Below are 20957 nucleotides of genomic sequence, written 5' to 3'. Positions count from 1 at the left end.
TTTGAGCCAATGTCTTCACTGATGTGTCAGTTTGTAAATGTCAGCAGGGTGGGCCCGGAAATGTAAAGTGGGCCCACATCGCCATACGATCAGCTTACAGAGAAAGTTGTGACTATTAATTTGGAGAAAGTGCAGCGATTGTACGGCACAGGAGTGTAGTAAAAATAGTTCCAGTCTGGTGGGTCAGTGAGGTCGATGCCCAGGTGCTCCATGCACAAGCCCAAATACACATCTTCAATGTACACAGCTTTGACGTGTTTGGCTGCCTCCAGCAGCTTTTTCGGGAGGTCCAAAGTGAGGATGTAGCCACAACCCTGAGCATAAGGTGGGAAATGTGACCATGGGAAAAGCTCATGAGGAAGGAACCATTTTAAATTTGGATTTCTACAAACTACAGCTGCTCTCTACATATCCGGTCAGGTAGTTTGATTTTGGAGTGTTTGACAACATTGTGACGAGTCTGGGAACATTCAGGAACGCGTCTGTATCGATTTTCATGGCGTACGAGGCGTCAGAGCAGTAGGCGTCCAGCCACTCCATCATCACCATGGTCTTGATGGTCAGGTTCTTGTAGCAGTCAACTAAGTCACTCTGGATCAGGTCTCGGTGCTCGTCGCTCTCCTGCATCGGCTGCTCTTGGAGCTGCTTGCCTCCCTCTCCTGTGTACAGCCCCAGCAGGAAGAACAACTTCACTACTTTGTCCAGTAGCACACTTTCATCTCCCCATGTTTTGCGGATGATGTCACGATCGGCCCTGTTTTGTGGAGTCTCAGGGACCATCAGAACCACGAAAGGTTTCTGCTCTGCACATGTCTGTGGCTCATTCATGATGAAGTGATACTGGGAGGGATATTTCACAAAATATGGACCTGGGGACACATAGGGAGGCGGGAGGGAGTCACTGTTTGATGTCTGAAGATTCAATCCATGCAACTCTGAAGGTTGCAGCCACCAATCAAGTAGGAGTAGAAAATCACCAAAACAACACCCACGAACAGCAGACCCAAAAGATACCTCCTTATGCCGTGCATTGGCTTCATTGTGTCCGTCAGTCTTTGGCTGAAATCAGACATTTTTTTGCCTAAAAAGGATCCAGTGCTCTGCATTATCATTAAAGGAAACGGAAAGAATCACACACTGCATGTTTTAGATGCTTCCCTGCTTTAACACACATGATTCAAATAAATGGGTCATTACCAGGCTTTTTGCAGAGCTTGTTGATGGGCTGACCGTTTGAATAAGGTGTCTTGTCCTTGGCCTGTGGGAAGAGGGAAGTGATTCAGTGGCCTGTCGTCGTAGTTGAACTCCAGCAAGCAGCAAGCAGCGAGCTCCTCCTGGAAGTTTTTAGATGAAATATCACATATGAGTAAGGCAGGAAAAAAGCATAATGATAAAATGACATCTATCTGTAATATAACATCATAGGTCAACAATTATAGTCTTGGGTGGGATGGCCTGCTCTGGCCACCCAAAGGATCAGTCATTGGTATACTTTAAGATATATAAGGCAAGACTCTGGCTACCTACATTTGTGCCTTAATTTCACTGAGATTATAATTTGTTGCTTTCTGTTACATATGGTGGTCCTGAACTGGGTAAAAGGGCTTTTGGTCATTCCGCACCTTTTGCATGGAATATGTTGCAGAAAGACTGGAAACTAACTGAGTTCATTTCATTGAATGCTTTCAAATCCAAACTGGGAGTTCTTAAAAGCTGACTCCACAAAATGCACTTGTTTTTCATAATGTGCTTTGAGATTGAATCTGGATTCTTTTTTATTTGTTTTCTGCTTCTGTCTTAACTGTGTAAATTAGTTACTGTTGTGTAACTGTAAGTGTGAGACGAGAGGATCCAGACTATGGAATTAGATTTGTCGGAGCAAACAAACAAAGTTCTGATCATTGCAAATAAATAGTGCATTTTGAAGCAAACATTTAAAAGCCATGTTGGAAAATACCTGAAGCTGTCTTGTTCGTATTAGGTGTAGGTGCCTACAGCAGGTGAGTGAGTGAGTATTACCTGTATCCGATGTGTCTGCCATCGATGTGTCCTTCTCTCTGCTCTGTTCAGCTTTAAAGAGTTCGTCTCGGGGCTCCCACTGAACCTGTTGCCTTATGTGGAAGTGCATTACCTGTCAATCACAATAAAGAAGGTGTGAATGTTGCTTAATGCAGGCCCCTGATACAACCAGGGGCCTGCATTGATACAACCAAACAAACATTCAACAGCAACAGATCACTGTGCATGAAACTGAGGTGATGAAAACTATATTTTTAACAACTGTTCCGCATACTTCTAAGAATCTGATGAGGTGTTCCACAGCCTGACATGCTGACACCTTCCCCGGCCTCTTCCTTCCCTGTGCAGATGGCGGTAGAAGATGGAGGAGCAGCAAGATAGCAGACATGTCACTGTCCCAGCCTACAGATCAACTGTCTACTCAATCAGCTTAGTATTAAGATAAGACAAGATAAGATTTACTTGTCAGATACATCTTTATACATAATACAATGCACAGTGAAATGTCTTATTGTGCCTATTTCCAGAAATAATCAAACAAAAAGACACAGTGTAATATATAAGAATGTAAGATATGTAAAATATCTTACATTACAATTTGTAATTGTAATTGGCACAATTACAAAAAAAATAGCAATTAAAAACAGTCCCAGTCATACCATTCACCAAGGTAGAATGTGCTAATCATTTTCTGCTGGCTGTACATTGAGAAGAAAAACATTCTGATATCTTTGTATTGTATTAAAGGTGCCATATGTAATTAATGTGGCCAAAAATGGTTACTACACTCAAATTCTCAAGGTCTTTTAGGTTTAGTTTTCTGACGTAATTGGCAAGCCGTGGTTGTCGGCAGCTGAGACTCTACTGACTGCAATGATTGGTAGACTAAACATGATTTCAAAACATAAACATGATTTGCAGTCTGCAAAATATTTTTTTTAATGCAAATATTTGGGCTGTACTGTTGTTGTTGGTGAGTTCAGTTATATTATATATATATATTGTGTTATATGAACATTATTCCTGAGTCTCTGTGACATATTAGGAGGATTTTATGGCCAGTTGCTTTAGATTTATTACATAATGCACCTTTAAGTAGTTGCATGAAGAAATGCTAAAATCTGCCTTCATGGTAAGGAGATGATTCCTCTAAAAATAGATTTTAAGGAAAGACATGAAAGCCATACTTCAGCCAGTTCAATAAACAACTAATGCCGCTCTCACTAACTTACTGCTTTTCACTTAACCATAATGTAACATAAGCTTTCTTTCCCAGTGCCTGCCTTTCACACCTGCTGTGGTGAAGTCACAGCCACTGGCCACCTAGATGAAAACCATCAAAGGAAAAGATGCAATGATAGCATCATCATATGAAACCTAAGGCAGAATAAGGTCAAAACTCCAGAAGGAAGAATCCAGAAATGGGCAGTGATGCAACATTATCAAGTTCAAAGTTAACATTGAAGGACTTTGGATGTAAGAGCATTTAGCTGCACTGAAGAACTGTGTTGAAGAACTTTGGACTTGTTGAGGAGAACATTGGACTGTGGACAGGAACATTATTTCCTATGGAGGGAACTGTTGCAGAAGAAGTTCAAAGTTGAAGTTCAAAGTTCTTTTGTCGTCATTGCTTTGTTGTGACATAAGGATCACATCGTTGCTTTAGCTTGATTTGTTGTTGTTTTTCTGTCGTTGGTCATTAACAATCAGCAGTTGAAAATGGACGCATCCATAAGCAAGAGAGACGGTTATGTACCACTTTTGGAATCAAGTGGGTATTCAGTGACAAAGCTCCTGGGGATCGGTGCTTTTGGAGATGTGTACGAGTGCCTGAGATCAGACACCAAAGAGATGGTGGCCGTAAAGGTTATACCAAGATATCAGTCTGAGATTGGTCAAAATGAGGTACACAACCTTGAACAATTGCGGGAATTTGACCCTGACACAATGAACCTGATCCGGTTTAACCAGCATTTTGGCCTCAGTGGACATGTTTTTCTGGAATTTGAAAAACTAGACATGTCTGTCCTGGATTTATTTGAGAGATCTAACAAGCCATTTAAATTGTCTGAGATTCAAATCATCACACAGCAGACACTGGTGGCACTGGACACTCTCAGAGGCATAGGAATGATACACACAGACATCAAATTAGACAACATCATGTTAATCAATCATAAGCTACATCCCTTTAAGGTGAAGCTGATTGATTTTGGTTTGGCTTGTGATGTCAAAGGACTGTGTGTTGGTGACATCTTGTATATTGCAGAGTACAGGGCTCCTGAAGTCTACCTTGGCCTTCCCCTGAATGAGGCTGTTGATATGTGGGCTCTTGGCTGCATTATGGTCAGCATGTACATCACTGCGAACCTGTTTTCAGGAAAATGCGAATTGGGCACAGTGGGAGAAATTGTACAGTTGCTTGGTCAGCCTGGTGATCACCTGTTGAATACTGGAATTTATACTCATAAGTATTTTTACAGAAACAAAGACACCTGGAAGCTGAAATCAGAATGCAGCTGTTCAACAGGGAATAGCTCCATGAGCAGCAGTGAGACGACTCCTGTCCACAAGCCGTTGAACAGCATGACATCAAAGCTGCTTACTAGCCTCAAAGACATAGTGAAATGTCGCCCAGGTGTTTCTGAGTGTAAGGACACACAGGCCTTTGAAAGCTTCATTATACAGATCCTGCAACTAGATCTGGAAAAAAGAATCAGTCCCAGAGAAGCTCTGAGACACCCTTTTCTCACTTTGGAACACTTTCCTAGTGATTTCTTTAATGGCTCATCCAATCATGAAAAAACTGCCGCTTGTACTGAGAAACCATCACCGGCATCTGACATAGCTGCTGGAGAGGCTGCAGGAAACACAACCGCTACTGGCAAAGATAACAGACCACACTGGCTTTCCCTTGCAGCTAGCCTGGATGATATTGTGGATGAGACGTCACTCATATCTGTGAGTCTTGTTTCTGATGGATACACTGTTGAAGGAACCACAGGTTCAAAAGTCAAAAAGTGGATTTTCAATAGGATTCACAGAGTTGCCTCAAGGCTGTTCAAGAAAGGACCGTTCGCTAATCGCTTGGATGAAACATCTGTTTACAGCAATGCGAAACCATCACCCACACCGATCTTACATGAAGCTCTTACCAATTGTACAAACAATATACCCACTGCTGCTGCTGGCAGGGATTACACAGCCAGCTATAAGAAACCATCACCTATCTTAGATGAAGCCCCTACCATTTGTACAGACAATGGACTCACTGCTACAGCTGACAGGAAGACCGCTGGCAGTGCTAACAGATACAGCAATGAGAAAGCCACAGCATTCTTGGATAAAGCCATGACTATATGTGCAAATGGTGGAGCCACTGCTGCAGCAAGTGATACAAGACCCAGCAAGGAGAAATTATCACCCATAGCACTGAGAGCTATCTCACATGAAACTGGCGAAAACAGACCACGAGGGAAAGCTAGCTCAGATGACGACGCTGTAAATGAGACTTCACTCTCCTCTGCAAGTCATATTTCTGTTGGGAACAGCAGCAGCAGACAAAACAAACTGTTCAGGTGGATTAATAGATTGATCTCGAGACTGTTCAAAAAGGGGCCAACCAATAATAGCTTTGATTTCTCATTACACCCTGAAGAGACTGCTGTTTCCAAACCAAATCCAACAAGGGCTGCAAGCAGCGCGAGGAGGGCCCACACTGCTCCTCCTTGCATGTCAAGGCAGGTTGCAAATCAGGCACTGGCTGACTTCAAGAGGATGGTGCTCTAAATGTTCTAGAGCCATGGTCCTCAAACTGTGGCAGTGGTACATGAACCTCCACCACTTGGCGTTAGTTGGAGATTAGAAATGAGCATATTTGAGGGACAGCTCAGGTTTAACGGTTTGGAGATAAAGTAAGAGAAGCAGAGGCGGGATAGTGATTATATTGGACAAGGATATTGACGATTGGAGCTGCCGGGCAGGAGGAAAAGAGGAAGACCACAGAGGACATGAGGACAGTTGGTGTAACAAAAGAGGACACAAAGGGGAGGACAAGATGGAGGCAGATGATTCACTGTGGCGACATCAAAAGGGAGAAGCCGATAGAAGACGGAGAAGTAAAAATTGAGTAGCATATGAAGAGTGTCACCACATCCCTTGCTCCATCTCTCTCCAGTTAGGCTCTGACCAGTGTCTGAAGCACGGTGAGGAAGAGGACGATGAGGGAGTACCATATGTGGACATAGATAGATAGCAAGAGTTGTAAGAGTTTTATGTAACATTTCTCATGTTAGCCTGCTGTACAGTGTGGCTGAAAACAGTTAATAATAAATCATTTCATGGAAATCAAATGATTCTTCGTCATGTATTACTTACTTAATAACTCTTAATTTATATGGAGGTTTGTTCAGGGTGGGGACATTTTATCTTCCATCCATCCATTACCACTTTATCCTCCACCGGAGGGTCGCGGCGGGTGCTGTGCCTATCTCAGCTGACATAGGGCAATAGGCGGGGTACACTCTGGACAGTTCGCCAGTCCATCACAGGTCCACACATAGAGACGAACAACCATTCACTCACACTCTCACACCTACGGTCAATTTAGAATGACCAATTTACCGAATCCCCATATTGCATGTTTTTGGACTGCGGGAGAACATGCAAACTCCTTGCAGAAAGGCTCTTGTTCCTGCTGGGGCTCGAAAAAATTGATATTCCTTGACGGGCCGCTTGAAATCGATTGGGGGGCCGCGAGTTTGAGATCTCTGCAGTAGGTGGTGCTGTGACGAAACCTGGACGCGGAGTACAAGACGCATAACTTTAAAATGAGGTGTGAGTAGACTGTTCCTATTAGAGTAAACAGTGTCAGAGGAGTGTTGGTAATACAGTGGGCAGTGTAGCACTGTGTTTTTCAACCTAAATAAATAGTCATACAGGTACAGACTACTACACTCCCTACTACCACACACGGCCATGGAGGAGTATTACTCTACCAGGTGAAGTTAACAGTGTCAGTGTCGATAATTGATCACAAGGGTCTTCAGATAACACTTATCAAATTTGAAAATGCTTTTGTAGTTAGAAAACTCTTACACAACTAGGGCTGCAATGATTACACGATTAATTGCAGTCTTGTAGTACCTATAAGGGATCCTCGAGGAAAAGCACAAGAATCTTACCAGAAAATGACTTTGGTGGAAGTTGAAGTCACTTTTTATAATGTCACCTCAGTAAAAGTCTTAAAGTATTTGACATTTATTGTATTGTATTTCTAAATACAGACCATTACCAAGTCTTCTTCTGATTTTCTTTGGGAGTAATGAGTGACAAACAGTTATGGAGTAAAAGTACACAATTTATTTAAGAAATGTGGTGGCGTAAAAGTTGCTTGAAATATAAATAACAAAGTAAACAAAGTTTTTCCCTATAACAATTAAGACAAGCTTTCTGATTTTTTAGCTTCTTAAATGTGAATCTTTTCTGGTTTCCTTTCTCCATTTAACAAAGAAATCATTAAAACGTGATCATTTTGGTTTGTGGAAAAAAAACAAGACATTTTCAATCATTATTGAAACCTCTGTTTTTCTTTGATAAAGGTGAAGGTTTTTGTTTGAAGCAACTTTTTTGAAGTAATGTTGTTTTGTGTTTGGGCCAAAATGGGTAGGACATTTGTGTCAATGTATAATTCAATCAAATAATATTTTCAAAAAAAAAAAAAAAAATCACTTCAATCATAGAAAAAAAAAGCTTTTGAATGCAACAATTTTTATTTGAGACTCAAAAAATTGCATTTGAACACTTTTGGATCTTTTTTGTGTTTGGGCCATGTTATGGATAGGACGTGTGTTTTAATTATTCGATCCCAAAAAAGTTGCTTCAAACAAAAAAAAAACCTTCACTTCTATCAAAGAAAAACAGTGTTCAAATGCACCTTTTTGAGTCTCAACTGTATATTTGCATTCAAACACTTTTTTTAATATGCATATTTGATTGAAGTTACCTTTTGTTTGATTGAATAATAAAGACACAAATCTACCTTCATAGTAGAGCACCGCCCCTTTGGCTCCGTTCATTCCTATGAAACTTCAGTCCTCCTGTCCAGAAGGTGGCAGCCTGTGGCTATAAACCGCCATTAAGTGTCAAAACAAAAACGACGAAGAGGAAAAGGCAACTTCCAGTCACAAACGACGAAGAAGAAGACACGTCACTGAGGTCAGAAGGGAGGAAAGATGGCAAGCACCTATGAGACTTTTAACTTGTAAGTGTAAACAATTTATGTGGACACCATGGCGCTTTTTTTGGCCGTCTTTGCTGAGCGGAGACACGGACAGTGACTGTGAGGACGGAGCCTGGCGGGCAGAAGAGCAGCTAAACGTGTGCTATTAGCAGCCGCTGCTTCTCATCATGCTAAATCTGATACTCGCACACACACACAGATACACTCACTCACTCACAGAGCACAAGTTTGCGGTCCGTTTTAAATCCGCCTGGGTTGCGACATTTAGCATGTAGACTGTTCCGTGTCCACGGAGCCGAGTGAAGCTTCAGTATAGAAGTGCGCTCTTTCACTGCGTGCAGTCGCGTTAGCTCTGGTAGTTCATAGAGGCTGTGTTCTCTGTTATCTGCCTCCACCTGTTCCACGGGAAGGTGGAGGAACTATTTGCTGTACGTTTGTCCCCAGGTCCAACCAGTCCGCAGGCTGCTGCGTTAGTGTCGTATGGTGTCACTAAACTAACACCGTTTAGTCACTAAACTTTAGTGTCTGTTTATGCTGTTTCTTGGTGATCTTTGGTGTTTGCTTCAGGCTGTTTAGTGTCTTGTCACAGAGGCGGACACAGTACACACATACTCCTTGCAAAATTTTACTCAAGTACAAGTAGAAGTACTACAGTCAGATGTCTACTTAAGTAAAAGTACTGTAGTACTTGTTTTTAAAAGTACTTGAGAATCAAGAGTACATTTTCTAACTATTGCATTACTACTGCCATAGTGCTTACATTTACGTATAGCAACGTCCTACATGGAGTTATGAAAAATGTTAATACCTTGAAGAATGTAAAAGGAATTGAAACTAAAATCAAGTCATGTTCATCTTTTTATGTTGCTTTATTTAACATTTCTCACTTGCCCACAAGGCAATGGCACAACCTGACTGTGTTAAACGCACAGCAAACTCAAGAACATAAAAACTAATGCTCAACTTACATACATGTGTAATATCACTGGCGGTGATGAAGTTTTGCTTCGGTCAACACAGTAAACACTTGAAGCAAACACTATCATTAACTTGTTCAGAAAATTGTAATAGTCTGGCTGGATGGACCTGCTGCGTCTTCATCCATTGTTCGTCCATGGTTTTGTCTCTCAACTAAATCTGACCATGGAGTAAAGAGTACAATATTTGCCTCTCAAATGTACTTGAATAAAAGTCATGCATACTCCCCAAAAATGATACTCGAGTAAAGTACAGATCCCTCAAAATTGTACTTAAGTACTGTACTCAAGTAAATGTACTCCGTTATTGTCTGGCTCTGCTTATCAAGTAGGGAAGTAGTGAGAGAAACTGTCAGGGACTGTTTAGTTTAGAGCTCTTATATTGGTTCAATCAAAAATATTTGCCCTGGCATATCGATTGTCGTATTGCATAAGGAAGGACGGCGATATTTCACCAAATCAATATTTTGACCCACCCCAATGTTTAGTGTGTGTTGTGTTTTATGGTGTATGTTGGTGGTTATTTGTTGTCTGTTGTGTCTTATGGTGTGTATTGTTTTATTTTTGTGTCTTATGCTGTTTGAGTTTAAGTTTATTTTTTAAAGCAGGGGCAATACATATTAAAGGTGCATTATGTAATAAATCTAAAGCAACTGGCCATAAAATACTCCTAATATGTCACAGAGACTCAGGAATAATGTTCATATAACATACTGAACTCACCAACAACAAGAGTACAGACAAAGTATTCCCATTAAAAAAGATCTCTTGCGGACCATGCAAATCATCAGTCAGTAGAGTCTCAGCTGCCGAGCAACAGCGGGTTTCCAGTTACGTCTGAGCTACAATGGTGGAGAAAACGAAACCTAAAAGACCTTGGTATTTTGAATTTGAGTGTAGTAACTGCTTTTGGCCACATTCTTATATATGGCACCCTTAATGAACATATACATGTAAATATGCAAGATTATAGCCACACAGCTAATTTCCATCTTTAGTCCCTTCGGCAGGTTGATGTCTACAACATAGGATAGTAAAATCCTTAAAACAACAGTAACAACAAATAGAATATTTAGCCTTTGTGGCTAGTATGAGTCGGAGGAAACACAATAGGACAAAAAAGAAAAGCAAAAACAATGAAGAGTTTAGTGGCTCTTGAAACACATGTGCACCACACAATATTGTTAGGCAGGGTTGTGGCAACAGTGCTGTTCTTCCAATAGCTACTTTGGACTTTAAGATGTTTGGTAAAAGAGGTCAGAGTCCAGAGTGCACGTCTTCTGTGTGGTATTAAATTCCAGGTGTGAGAAGCGCGAACAGAACATGTGGTTCGACCAGAGACACTCTTTCTAAAAGGAACTACACAGTCACCTCTAGAGCTAGCTCTCTTAGGGGTACTGCAGGATACATGCTCCATGATACCAAGAATATTAGGATGCAACGATATCTGTCTAACTGAAGAAACCAAAACGTTAAACCAAAAGTTAAAAGTGCAGGATTTCTCTGTTTATTCACAACATAGAGAACAAAGTGCACAAAGTATGTTTTGAATGTGGATGGGCCATCTCTTAATGTTGCTTTGTCTGCTGTAAACTCCTTCTTTAGCCAGGTGTTTTCCCTCAGTTAATTGAGCAGCACTGACATGAGGAGACATCAAACGTAATAAATGTACTTTATTTTTGAGGATTTGCTGATAACATGGAGTACATGAACAGAACAAGAACACGACCCTAACCCTATAGCAAAGAGAGGTGGCTGCATGACAAAAAACACAGAGATGCTCCCTCAAAGAGTTAATTCCACTGCTCAAGAAACTAATTTGTTCAGCAGTTTGACAGGATAAATGCCTCTTGCCCCACCTGCTGGTGGTTGTTATAGCTTATGGTGTTTTGTGATGCTTGGTGTATTTTTTTGAAACTGCTGTCCTCCACATCTCACCAGGCGCACCACACCAGAGAAGTTTTACATAGAGGCCTGTGACGATGACACCATGGATGTCTTGGCTATTGACAGGGTGTCAACTGAGATGACTCTCACAGGTAAGCAATCGTTTTGCTCCCGCAGAAGTGTGCATTTTAATATAAAATTTTACGACACAAAGCAAAAGTGAACAGGTCTGAATATAACGTGAGTGAATATAAAAACACTGCTCTGTACTCTTGTGTTTTCAGTGAGGAGGGACATCCCTGCATCAGCCGAGACCAGGCCAATATGTGGACTCATGGGGACCATACGTTTGGTGGCAGGTCAGTTCAATATCCAGTAGAAAATGTGATAGTAATGGAAATATAGAGTGCTGTGTAATGAATTCTTTATTCTTCTCACCTGCTTGTGTTAGGCATGTACCTCATTGTCATCACAAAGAAGAAGAAGGTGGGAGATTTGCTGGGCCATGCTGTGTGGAAGGCTCTAGACTTTGACATCATCTCTTATAAGAAGACAATTCTACATCTGACAGACAGCCAGGTAGGCTCGTGCATGCAACAAATAACCTGCTAAATGATGAAAATGTGCTTTTTCACTGCCCTGGAAACAGAAGTAAAAAATGGTCAACAGTTCCAGGAAGTGAGGCTATCCTTGTAATACACTGGTCCTTCAAAAAGGAAAGTCACCCAGGTGTTTAAACTGCTGTCAGAATCATTCCACTTCACCACCCTTCCTCAGCCAGAGTCTTGTGCTGGATTTGTCTCTTATTTCAGATGCAAGACAACAAAACCTTCCTGTCGATGGTCAGCAACGTGCTTCACACAGACGGCTTCTACTTTGCAACAGACTATGACCTGACGCACACTCTGCAGCGACTGGCCAACACGAGCCCAGAGTTTCAGGAGATGAGTCTACTTGAAAGGGTTAGACATAGAACTTCCATTCCTTTTATTCACGATATGACTTGTTTTCTCTGTGGAATTAAACGCTGCATCAGATCAGATCAGGTGTTGGTCACAGCCATGTCCACGTCTGTATATGACCATGTAATGTGTGTGGAATAAAGTTTTCTGTCCTTGTTCCAGGCAGACCAGCGTTTTGTCTGGAATGGCCACCTACTGAGGGAATTCATAGCTCAGCCAGAGGTAAGAAGAATTGTTCTCTTTTTTGGGGGCTTTTCACTTTAAGTTTTATTCCACAGAACGATAGATATGAGCTTTTTAATGGCCAGTACTTATCTTTTGTAAATCCAGGCAGTCGAAGTGAACAAATTCAAATGGTATTTTGAAATACTGCACTGAGCACATAGCACATTTCACAGTTTGTACTGTAAACACAAACCGTTTCATGAATGAGAACATTGGTTGATATTAAACTGAAATTCACTTCAAATATAATTGCAATATGCATCATCTGTAAAACTTGTTATGAGAGACTTTTCTTTGTCATTTTGTCCCTGCAACAAGGCAATTGCCCTGAGATTCATTTCACGGTTCAACAGTTGGTGGTGCTAAAGCTCTACTCGTGTGCATTAAACCAAGCAGGTGAATCACACCTGGAAAAGATCACCAGTAAAGCAATCCACAGTGGCAACCTTCATCCAGCTGTTTTTAAAGGATTTAATGAAAGCAGTTAATGCAATGTAATTGAAGCTTTCATTCTAAAACATATACTTGTCCAATCTGTGTGAGACACAGTACAAAGTTCAAAAAGTGGTGAATGCTGCTGATAGTCGTAGTTTAAAACGTCTCATGTTTCCCCCTGGGCTCAACTAACTTGTGTGTTAGTTTCAAATATATATATTTTTTAATACATTTTTCGACGAGTAAGCGATATTCACATGGGCATAACAAACCAAATGAGAATAATGCATTCCATCATGTATCTCTGCTCTAATCCTACAGTTACACAAGTTTGTGTATCCTGTTGTCCACGGCTGTATCCTTTCCTCTTTGTTGTATGAAGGTGTAACGGGCGGTGCCATTTTATTGAATGAGTGAGTGGTCGCGTATTCGAGTGAAGCACTGCCTTTATTTGATCAGCTTTCCATTGCTCTAGTTGTACCTTTTATGACTTTTAGAAATTAGGAAGTATGTATTCCTATATTGGGTGCTGAAGAAGATTTTTCAGTTATAATAATGCATGATAACGCAATTTTTAAAATTTCTGATAAGCATTAGCTGTTTTGTAACTGTACAGCTAGCTACACTAATGAACATTTTAAAATTTGCGTTGTGCCTAATGAGGTTGCACAGTGTTTGTATTATGTTAGCCCTACGATAATGCTAATCGTAGCCTCGCTACCTTACCTTTGGAACCAGGTTCCCAAGTTGGCTGCAAAATAGTAGCATGCTAATGCTAAACAGACAACTTGCTTTATAGATGGATGCTTCATGTTCCTCATATGGTCACAGAAGAGAGTCTTTCTGTCCTTGGACAGTGTGGTTTTAAGGTTGAGAAAAATAACTCTGTACATTCTAAAAGTGTCCTTAAATATTTAAAAAGGAGAACGAGAAAGAGAAAAAACCTTCATGTTTAACAGTCTGCATGACAGTTGATATTTTCTGTCATAGTCATAGTTATTAGACCTAGTTATAACATGTAGAGCTCTGACTCTGATCATTCCATGTCAGTACTGTTGGTTTCTTGACACGTGTTGATTAGTCATCATCATGAAGTCGAGCTTCATCAATGGAAAGATGTTTGAGTGGACTATCATCTCCAGGAGGAGCTGTTTCAGAGCCGGTGTCCGCTACTACGTCAGAGGTAATGCTGCAGTCCTGTCCTTTTCAATTTTTTCAATTCAACCTCTTTTACTCACTGAAAGGACCATGTCAATTGACGTGATCGAACCCGACCTTAGCCTGACAATGGTTTCTGGATTTTTATTCGCTCCCATTGGGTCTTGGATCCTGTTGGGTTGGGTGTCCACGCTCAAGTGCAGAAGATGCTGTAGATACCAATTTCAGTTTGTTTGTTTGTGTTCACTTTGGGTGAATAAGCGATCTATGTGTTTTCATCTATAGGGATTGATTCTGAAGGTCATGCTGCTAATTATGTGGAAACCGAGCAGATAGTGCAGCACAACAGTGCCAAGGCATCGTTTGTTCAGGTGGGTCTAAGCAAAAGTGTTATTCAGTTTTGCCAAAGACAAAGAGTAAGCGGTGCTGATGTCACTTCATGCTTGAGTGCTTTGTATATACTTTATTTTGCATCATGCCCTTTCTCTTCATAGACAAGAGGCTCCATCCCGTTCTATTGGTCCCAGAGGCCCAATCTGAAGTACAAACCAAAACCACAGATCAGCAAAACAGTCAACCATGTAAGTTGTCTTTAGCTTTACATTTTAGACCAAACGAGGATCTCTGCATTTATGATTTCACTCATTTTCCAGGTTCTTGAAATACTTGATAGTTTATGAAAAAAACAATTCATGGCCTCTTTGAAAATCAACCTAAATTGACATGGGTGATTGAATTGGTCCTGGAAAGTTATTGAAAAGTCCTTGAATATTTGAATATAAGGTGTGGGAACCCTGCTTTTCTCGTGCAGTGTGACTTCTCTCTGTCTATCTCCATAGCTGGATGGATTCCAAAGACACTTTGACTCACAGCTTATTCTCTATGGAAGACAGGTCATTTTGAACTTGGTAAGTAAATAAAAAGATAAGAACAAAGTTAATTATCACATCTCATTGTATGTGATCTATGTGCCAGCTAGATTGTTTAAACACAAACCAGTCAAAGAAAATCTTTATTTATGGCTTGGTTTTTGATAAGAATACACATCTCTCCTCATCGTTTTTGACAGATTAACCAAAAAGGCTCCGAAAAACCTCTGGAGCTTTCTTTTGACAAGATGGTGACCAGCTTGGGCAATGGCATGATCAAGTAAGATCTATTCCGTCGCTCTTCGTTTATGTCTCCTTGTATCGACTCTACTTCAGATTTGATTGAACTAAAGTTATGTTAAATGCTTTTGTTTGTGCAGGTACATAGCTTTTGACTTCCATAAGGAGTGCAGTCGGATGAGGTGGCACCGCTTGCAGATGTTAACGGACCAGGTCGCTGAAATGCAAGATGAGTTTGGGTCAGTGTGCGATTTACATTTTTGTCAAATCTTAACGACCAAAAAGTTTGAACTGAAAGTCACCCATTCACACACCCTTGAAATCAATGCTTGGACTGTGTATGTACAACACGTTTTTATTCTCACACTGCCAGCACATCCATCACAGGTTATTTGGGGTTTAGTGTCTTGGCCACTAGAGGAGCTGGATGACTCACTCTTCTCTCTAATGTCGTGTATGTGGATTCAGGTACTTCCTGGTGGACGCCGATGGGAAAGTGCTGTTGAACCAGGAGGGAACTTTTCGGAGCAACTGCATGGACTGCCTGGACCGTACCAATGTCATCCAGAGCATGTTGGCTCGACAGTCGCTGCAGTCACAGCTACAGGTAGAGAGTTTTAATCGGATCATAGAGTCAAAAATGATGTAACTAGCACAGATGCACAAGGTAATGAGTATGACATGGGATGTTGTACTGATGTAGAAACGTGATGTTTGATTTGGAAGTCAGTCGGCAAATGCAAGAGCTATTGTGATTAAATGGTATTCAACATGAGCAGATTATAAAATGTGTCTTTTTTTTATTGCTGACAGAGAATGGGAGTCCTGCACATGGGTCAGCAGATTGAGGAACAGTTGGACTTTGAGAAGATGTTCAAAAACGGTAGGTCCTCCTTTACTGAGACTGGCCTCCGCAGTGTCTTTACGATCAATAACTTGGCCCGTCTACATTGAAGGTTTCTCGTTTCCGCTAATGCATTTTCTGGTCCGTCTCCTCCTTTCCTGTTTGTCCAATGTAGCCTGGGCAGACAATGCAGATGCTTGTGCTAAGCAGTACGCTGGTACTGGTGCCTTGAAGACAGACTTCACAAGGTAATGTTTTACATTCAGTTAAACTTAAACATGTGCATACTACTTCTGTAATGACAAAAGTCAGGCTAAAGTAGAGATCATGAGATGTATAGGATTACAACTCACATCAACTCATGTCTGTGTGTCTTTGCATACGTTGTGGGGGGAAGTTAGATCGGATCAACAGTGGAAACAGGGGACACATTGCCCTGCAGTTGTCCTGACTTTCACTAGTATCTGACGTACCGTCTCTGTCCAGCTTTCATTCAATTGGGAAGCTAAAAAACAATTTTAAGTGACATTGCACACTGAAATATGAAAATATTATCAGTACAGTTAACATGCAAAAGGGAAAGAACAAGGTTTTTGTGGGCATCGTGAATGCCATCAGTTATTTCTGACTTCAGCACTCAGATTGAGATTCTAGAGGAAAGGTGTGAAGAAGGAGCAGAGTGTTTTTGTGCTTGCTGTTGACCCCCATGTTACTCTTTCAGGACAGGAAAGAGAACTCAGTGGGGCCTGGTGATGGACGGCTGGAACTCCATGATCCGATATTACAAAAACAACTTCTCTGACGGTTTCCGACAGGTGGGTCCAAACTTTTGTAGATTTGAGTACCATTGTGTCACCGCATAGGTGAATCCAAAGATTTTAAATCAGGAGCAGTTGGGCTTGTTTGTAGACCAGTTTCTTCTGATTCAAAGTGTTTGGATAATTGTGAAGTGGATGAATGAGAATCCGCTTGACTGAAAAAAGAGTGACTTTCTGCAGTGACTATACCATTATGGCACTGTCTTTCAGTGTGTTTGCATGGCATAACTGGGACAAAATGACATTTTGTTGGATCTCAATCATGTCTGAGCGGTGTGTCCATGTGCTAAAGTTTCCATCTCTGGCTTAAACCTTGAAATAAAAGATTCAGCCGGTAAATAGAAAAATAAGACGTCAGGGACAATAACATACTGACATTCAGACCCGTCCATCTTTTGGACAGACAGAGGAGACAGAAATTGTTGCTCTCTAAAGTAGTGAATATTTTAAAGTTCATGGATAGTAGGCAGTCTAGGAATGTTGCTCGACATGCTAGCAACAGGTAGCCGCGAGCTAAACCGGAAACATTGTCATGGTCTCAGAGGGTGTGCTAAAGAAATCATATGAATAAAAACTAACAAATAACAGAGGCGGCAGCTATGCAACGGGTAGTGTTTGTTTTTTAGGATTTAGGAGTCAACTATCTTTAATTACGCTTAAATCCTTTATCTTTTTACAACACAATGATAGTTAACCATAACTGCCTGAGCTCGCTCTTGATGGAGCCGATGAAATAAACATGTTTTTCTTTGTGAGAGATGTCCAGAGCGGCCCTGTGTTTTGGTCTCCGTCGTCTCCTTCCTAAAATCTGCACTCTGCCGTCCGATCCAGTCCCGCTATCTTAGCCTCTAACTTGGTTTTTGTGTCGACCACAATGACGTCATCACTGTCATCCTAGCGGCACCGAGGTTTGAGGAAGATGCGTAATTACACATCATGTTACGCACCCACTCAACTTTTATATTTGGCAATAACTACTGCAGTAAACTGTATTGTTATATTATCATCTCAACTGTATGAGAGCTACAGGAAACTAAATCTTTGATCGAACTTTTGAGCAATAAATGTGTGTCCTACACACTTTACGGTTTTCCTTTATTGTTATTATCCTGTGTGTGTTTTCTGTTTTGTAACTTTGTTGCTATTGTTTTATAACCATATAAAGCACTTTGTCTGTAAATGTGTGCAGTACAAATACTTGCATTACTTTACAGAAACTCCTCCAGGTTCAACGCTGATGAATTATACCCACACACATTCACTTGAACAAGTTCATTCACCTTGCTATTCATTCGCAAGTTATGCTGAATGTGGAGCAGGGCTGCTTCATCCCTGTGTCAACAGTGATATAGAAATATGTTACCAACAACAAAATAAGATTCACGTTCCAAACCTTCAAAGTGCCTGTCGTTGCTGACGGTGTGAGCTCCATCAACACCAGTCCGGGTAGTACAATTTATTTATGGTTTGTGAGTTTTGATGAAATTGGTTATTTAGATCTGGTTGGACATCTAAATTAATATTGAAAATTTTACAGTTTTTAAATGGTTGCATTAGCTGGCTGCAACAATTACACTGGTGGACACCAATTATATTGTTGCAGTTTTTTTAGTTGATTTAGGACCGTTTTGATGTGCTGAATCCAAAAATCACATTGGTTTTGCTCAGTCAGGTCAACTTTCTGAACAGAGCTACATTTTTTACGTTTTTGTTTACATGTGCGGGTATTTTCACGTCATCCATCCATCCATCCATTATCTACCGCTTTATCCTCCACCAGATGGTCGCGGGGGGTTATTTTCACGTCATATGATGCAAAATTCTTTTATATTTCTTGCAATAAACACATTCTGAGGATTTTGCGTGTGCCAACTTATGACTATTTTTTTTTTAATATATATATTACAAATGAATGAAATGGCTTCGACTAGAAGATCTTGCAAAAATAAGCCTGACGTATTCTGCTACATCTGCGGTGAATACATCATTATCCTAACATGAATCTAGTCACAAGTTTCATAAAGTATGCTTATTTTGGTATTAAACTTGGTGACCAGGATACAGCTTGGGCTAAATGTAATCAATTTAGTCAGAAGATTGGATTTTTCAAAATCAAATTAGCATAAAAGCCTGACCTGATTGAGAAAAATGGATGTGATTTTTGTATTCAGCGGTGCAAAATGGTCATATTTCAGTTGAAAAGACATAGACAACTTGTATTTGCCTCAGAGGGCTTTACAGTCTGTACAGCATGTGACAATCTCTATCTATCTTTGCCATTCTTTGGATAAGAATTGCAAGAATTTTTGTTAGAAATGCGTCAGGTGTAGGTCACCATTTAAACACACGAAAAAACAAAAACCATCAAACTAGTTGTAAGGTCTACTTACTATGTACAGTCCCTTGAGATTTTGTGTGTTGTGATTTATACAAAGAAAATCTGCACACAAAATGTTTTTTTTTTTTTCATCCAAAATTTTACAGCTACTATGATTTCTTTTCTTTTTTATTGTTTCGAGATTATTTATAGCAGCTGTAAGAGCAGATGAAACAATAGGAATTGCTTGGTCTGTTTTAACTCAGGATTCCATTGATTTGTTCCTGGGGAACTATGCTGTGGATGAAGCGGATTGGACCACCCAACTGCGTGACCCCAAAGACTGGAAGTTTCTGACGGTAAGAGAGAACTCACTACTCTGTGTTTCTGAGTTTCAGCCCAGCTAGACTGACGCGTTTTTTTTTTAGTTTTTCTTAAGTCTTACCGTGGTCATCTTCTCTTTTAGCTGCCTATCATCATGGTCGTGGCATTCTCCATGTGCATCATCTGCCTGCTAATGGCTGGTAAGGCAAACTCACAGCTGTAGGGTTTATTTCTCTTAAAATTAATAATAATTTCATATTAAATGGAAAAAAAAGTGTTTGATTCCTCCAATTCTTCTTCTCAGGTGACACGTGGACAGAGACTCTGCCCTATGTTCTGTTCTGGGGCATGGCCAGCGTGCTGACAGGCGGCTTTATCCTGTTTAACGGACGTGACTTTGTAGATGCTCCTCGGTTGGTCCAGAAGGAGAAGCTGGACTGAATGTGTGTGTGTGGAAAGCAGCTAGGCCCTGGCGAGCTCACCGCCTCATCCACTAGCTCTTCATCACTTTACCCCCAGCATCAGCATCATCGTGTCTGGAGCCTTTACTAACAGAGAGAGGGGGGGGGGGGGGCGGCGGCAGTGGAGGATGGCGGTGGGCAGCCGGGCAGGCCTCGTGTACGACAAATGTGGAAAGACAGAGACTGGGAGCGCACAGGCCTGCTGCTGTCCACACCGCAGCGATTATCATGTGGGCAGAACCGCCTGTCCACAAGTTTTAATGAACACTGGACTTTTGGAGTAGGTCTGAACTGGATCTCATTGTTCCTGTTTTCATAGGAACGTGGGATGAATAATTTTCACGTTTGTCCTCCTGCATTGGGATCAGATGACACAGCACAGCTGTAAATGATTTACTGTTGATTTCTCCTTTTGTCTTTTTATGTTTACCATTTGCCAGTATGTGTTTTTCCACATACAGTAACTATGGCCCCATTTACACCTGGCATTAAAATGTGTTTTCTGCAATCGGATTGCAGTTGGATAGCACCTGGCCACCTGTAAGTACAGGTATAAGAAGTACTGTATGCAAAGACACAGATTCTTATCCGATCCGCCAAACCACTTCGGGAGGTGGACGAAGACAAATGCAACGGGTTTCCGATGCATCTCCACTCCACCCACAACAACTACGTGAGCTGGAATACTTTCTTCTGCTTTGGTCGGTTTTCTGCTCGTCGGACACGACTTCTTCCCCTGCTTCGAAAAGCAAAGTGGATGGATGTGATGCTGTGGTCTGCAGCTGGAAATTTTAGCAGTGGAAGAGGAGGAGGTGACTAGGATTTGTGAATGTTTTAACAAATATGAAATTCAAGGCCCTTGAAAGCCCTTTTCAAAATCACCCTTAATAGACATGGGTCAGTGAAAGTTTTTAAATTTTGTGCAAGAAAGGAGTTGATATTGAGGTAAATGTCTCCCACCATCTCCCGCCGCTGATGACTTCGCAGGCCGACGCAGAACATATGTTGAGTAGCATTTACTACCGGTGTTGTGGACACTGTCTCTCTCCTGACCTGAGATTCCGTGCAGAACCATGAGCGAGTAACGTTAAGCAAGAGAGAGCAAATGACGATGTGGTGCCTGGGAAAATTAATGCAAATTCCAAGGTCTCTTTCTCACCAAAGAAAGATCGACTTTGAC

General features: G+C 41.1%; 1 protein-coding gene and 1 pseudogene across 2 annotated transcripts; one reads left to right on the top strand and one right to left on the bottom strand.

Moving 5' to 3' along the window:
• Positions 1–89: 89 nt before the first annotated feature.
• Positions 90–5372, bottom strand: LOC310929627 (beta-1,3-galactosyltransferase 5-like; annotated as a pseudogene). The gene is made up of 4 exons: positions 5292–5372; positions 4312–4389; positions 2020–2131; positions 90–869 (listed from the first exon to the last, which is right to left on the bottom strand). The product of its transcript is annotated as a beta-1,3-galactosyltransferase 5-like (transcript).
• Positions 5373–8208: 2836 nt separating this feature from the next.
• On the top strand, positions 8209–19757 carry sacm1lb (SAC1 like phosphatidylinositide phosphatase b; the record flags this gene model as incomplete). The annotated part of the gene is made up of 20 exons (XM_083902084.1): positions 8209–8281; positions 11179–11276; positions 11409–11483; positions 11576–11703; positions 11937–12086; positions 12249–12308; positions 13068–13101; positions 13828–13929; positions 14190–14275; positions 14399–14485; positions 14744–14812; positions 14974–15053; positions 15154–15252; positions 15482–15620; positions 15827–15896; positions 16033–16105; positions 16579–16672; positions 19259–19351; positions 19459–19516; positions 19621–19757. Exons 1-20 carry the CDS (start codon positions 8253–8255, stop codon positions 19755–19757), a joined length of 1761 nt encoding a protein of 586 aa, XP_083758210.1. The 5' UTR covers positions 8209–8252.
• Positions 19758–20957: the final 1200 nt, after the last annotated feature.

This window comes from Microchirus variegatus (genome assembly GCF_963457635.1).
Source record: "Microchirus variegatus genome assembly, chromosome: 1".
NCBI classification, from domain to species: Eukaryota; Metazoa; Chordata; class Actinopteri; order Pleuronectiformes; family Soleidae; genus Microchirus; species Microchirus variegatus.
Note: the sequence above shows the minus strand (reverse complement) of the source record. Positions and strands in the feature narration are given on the sequence as shown.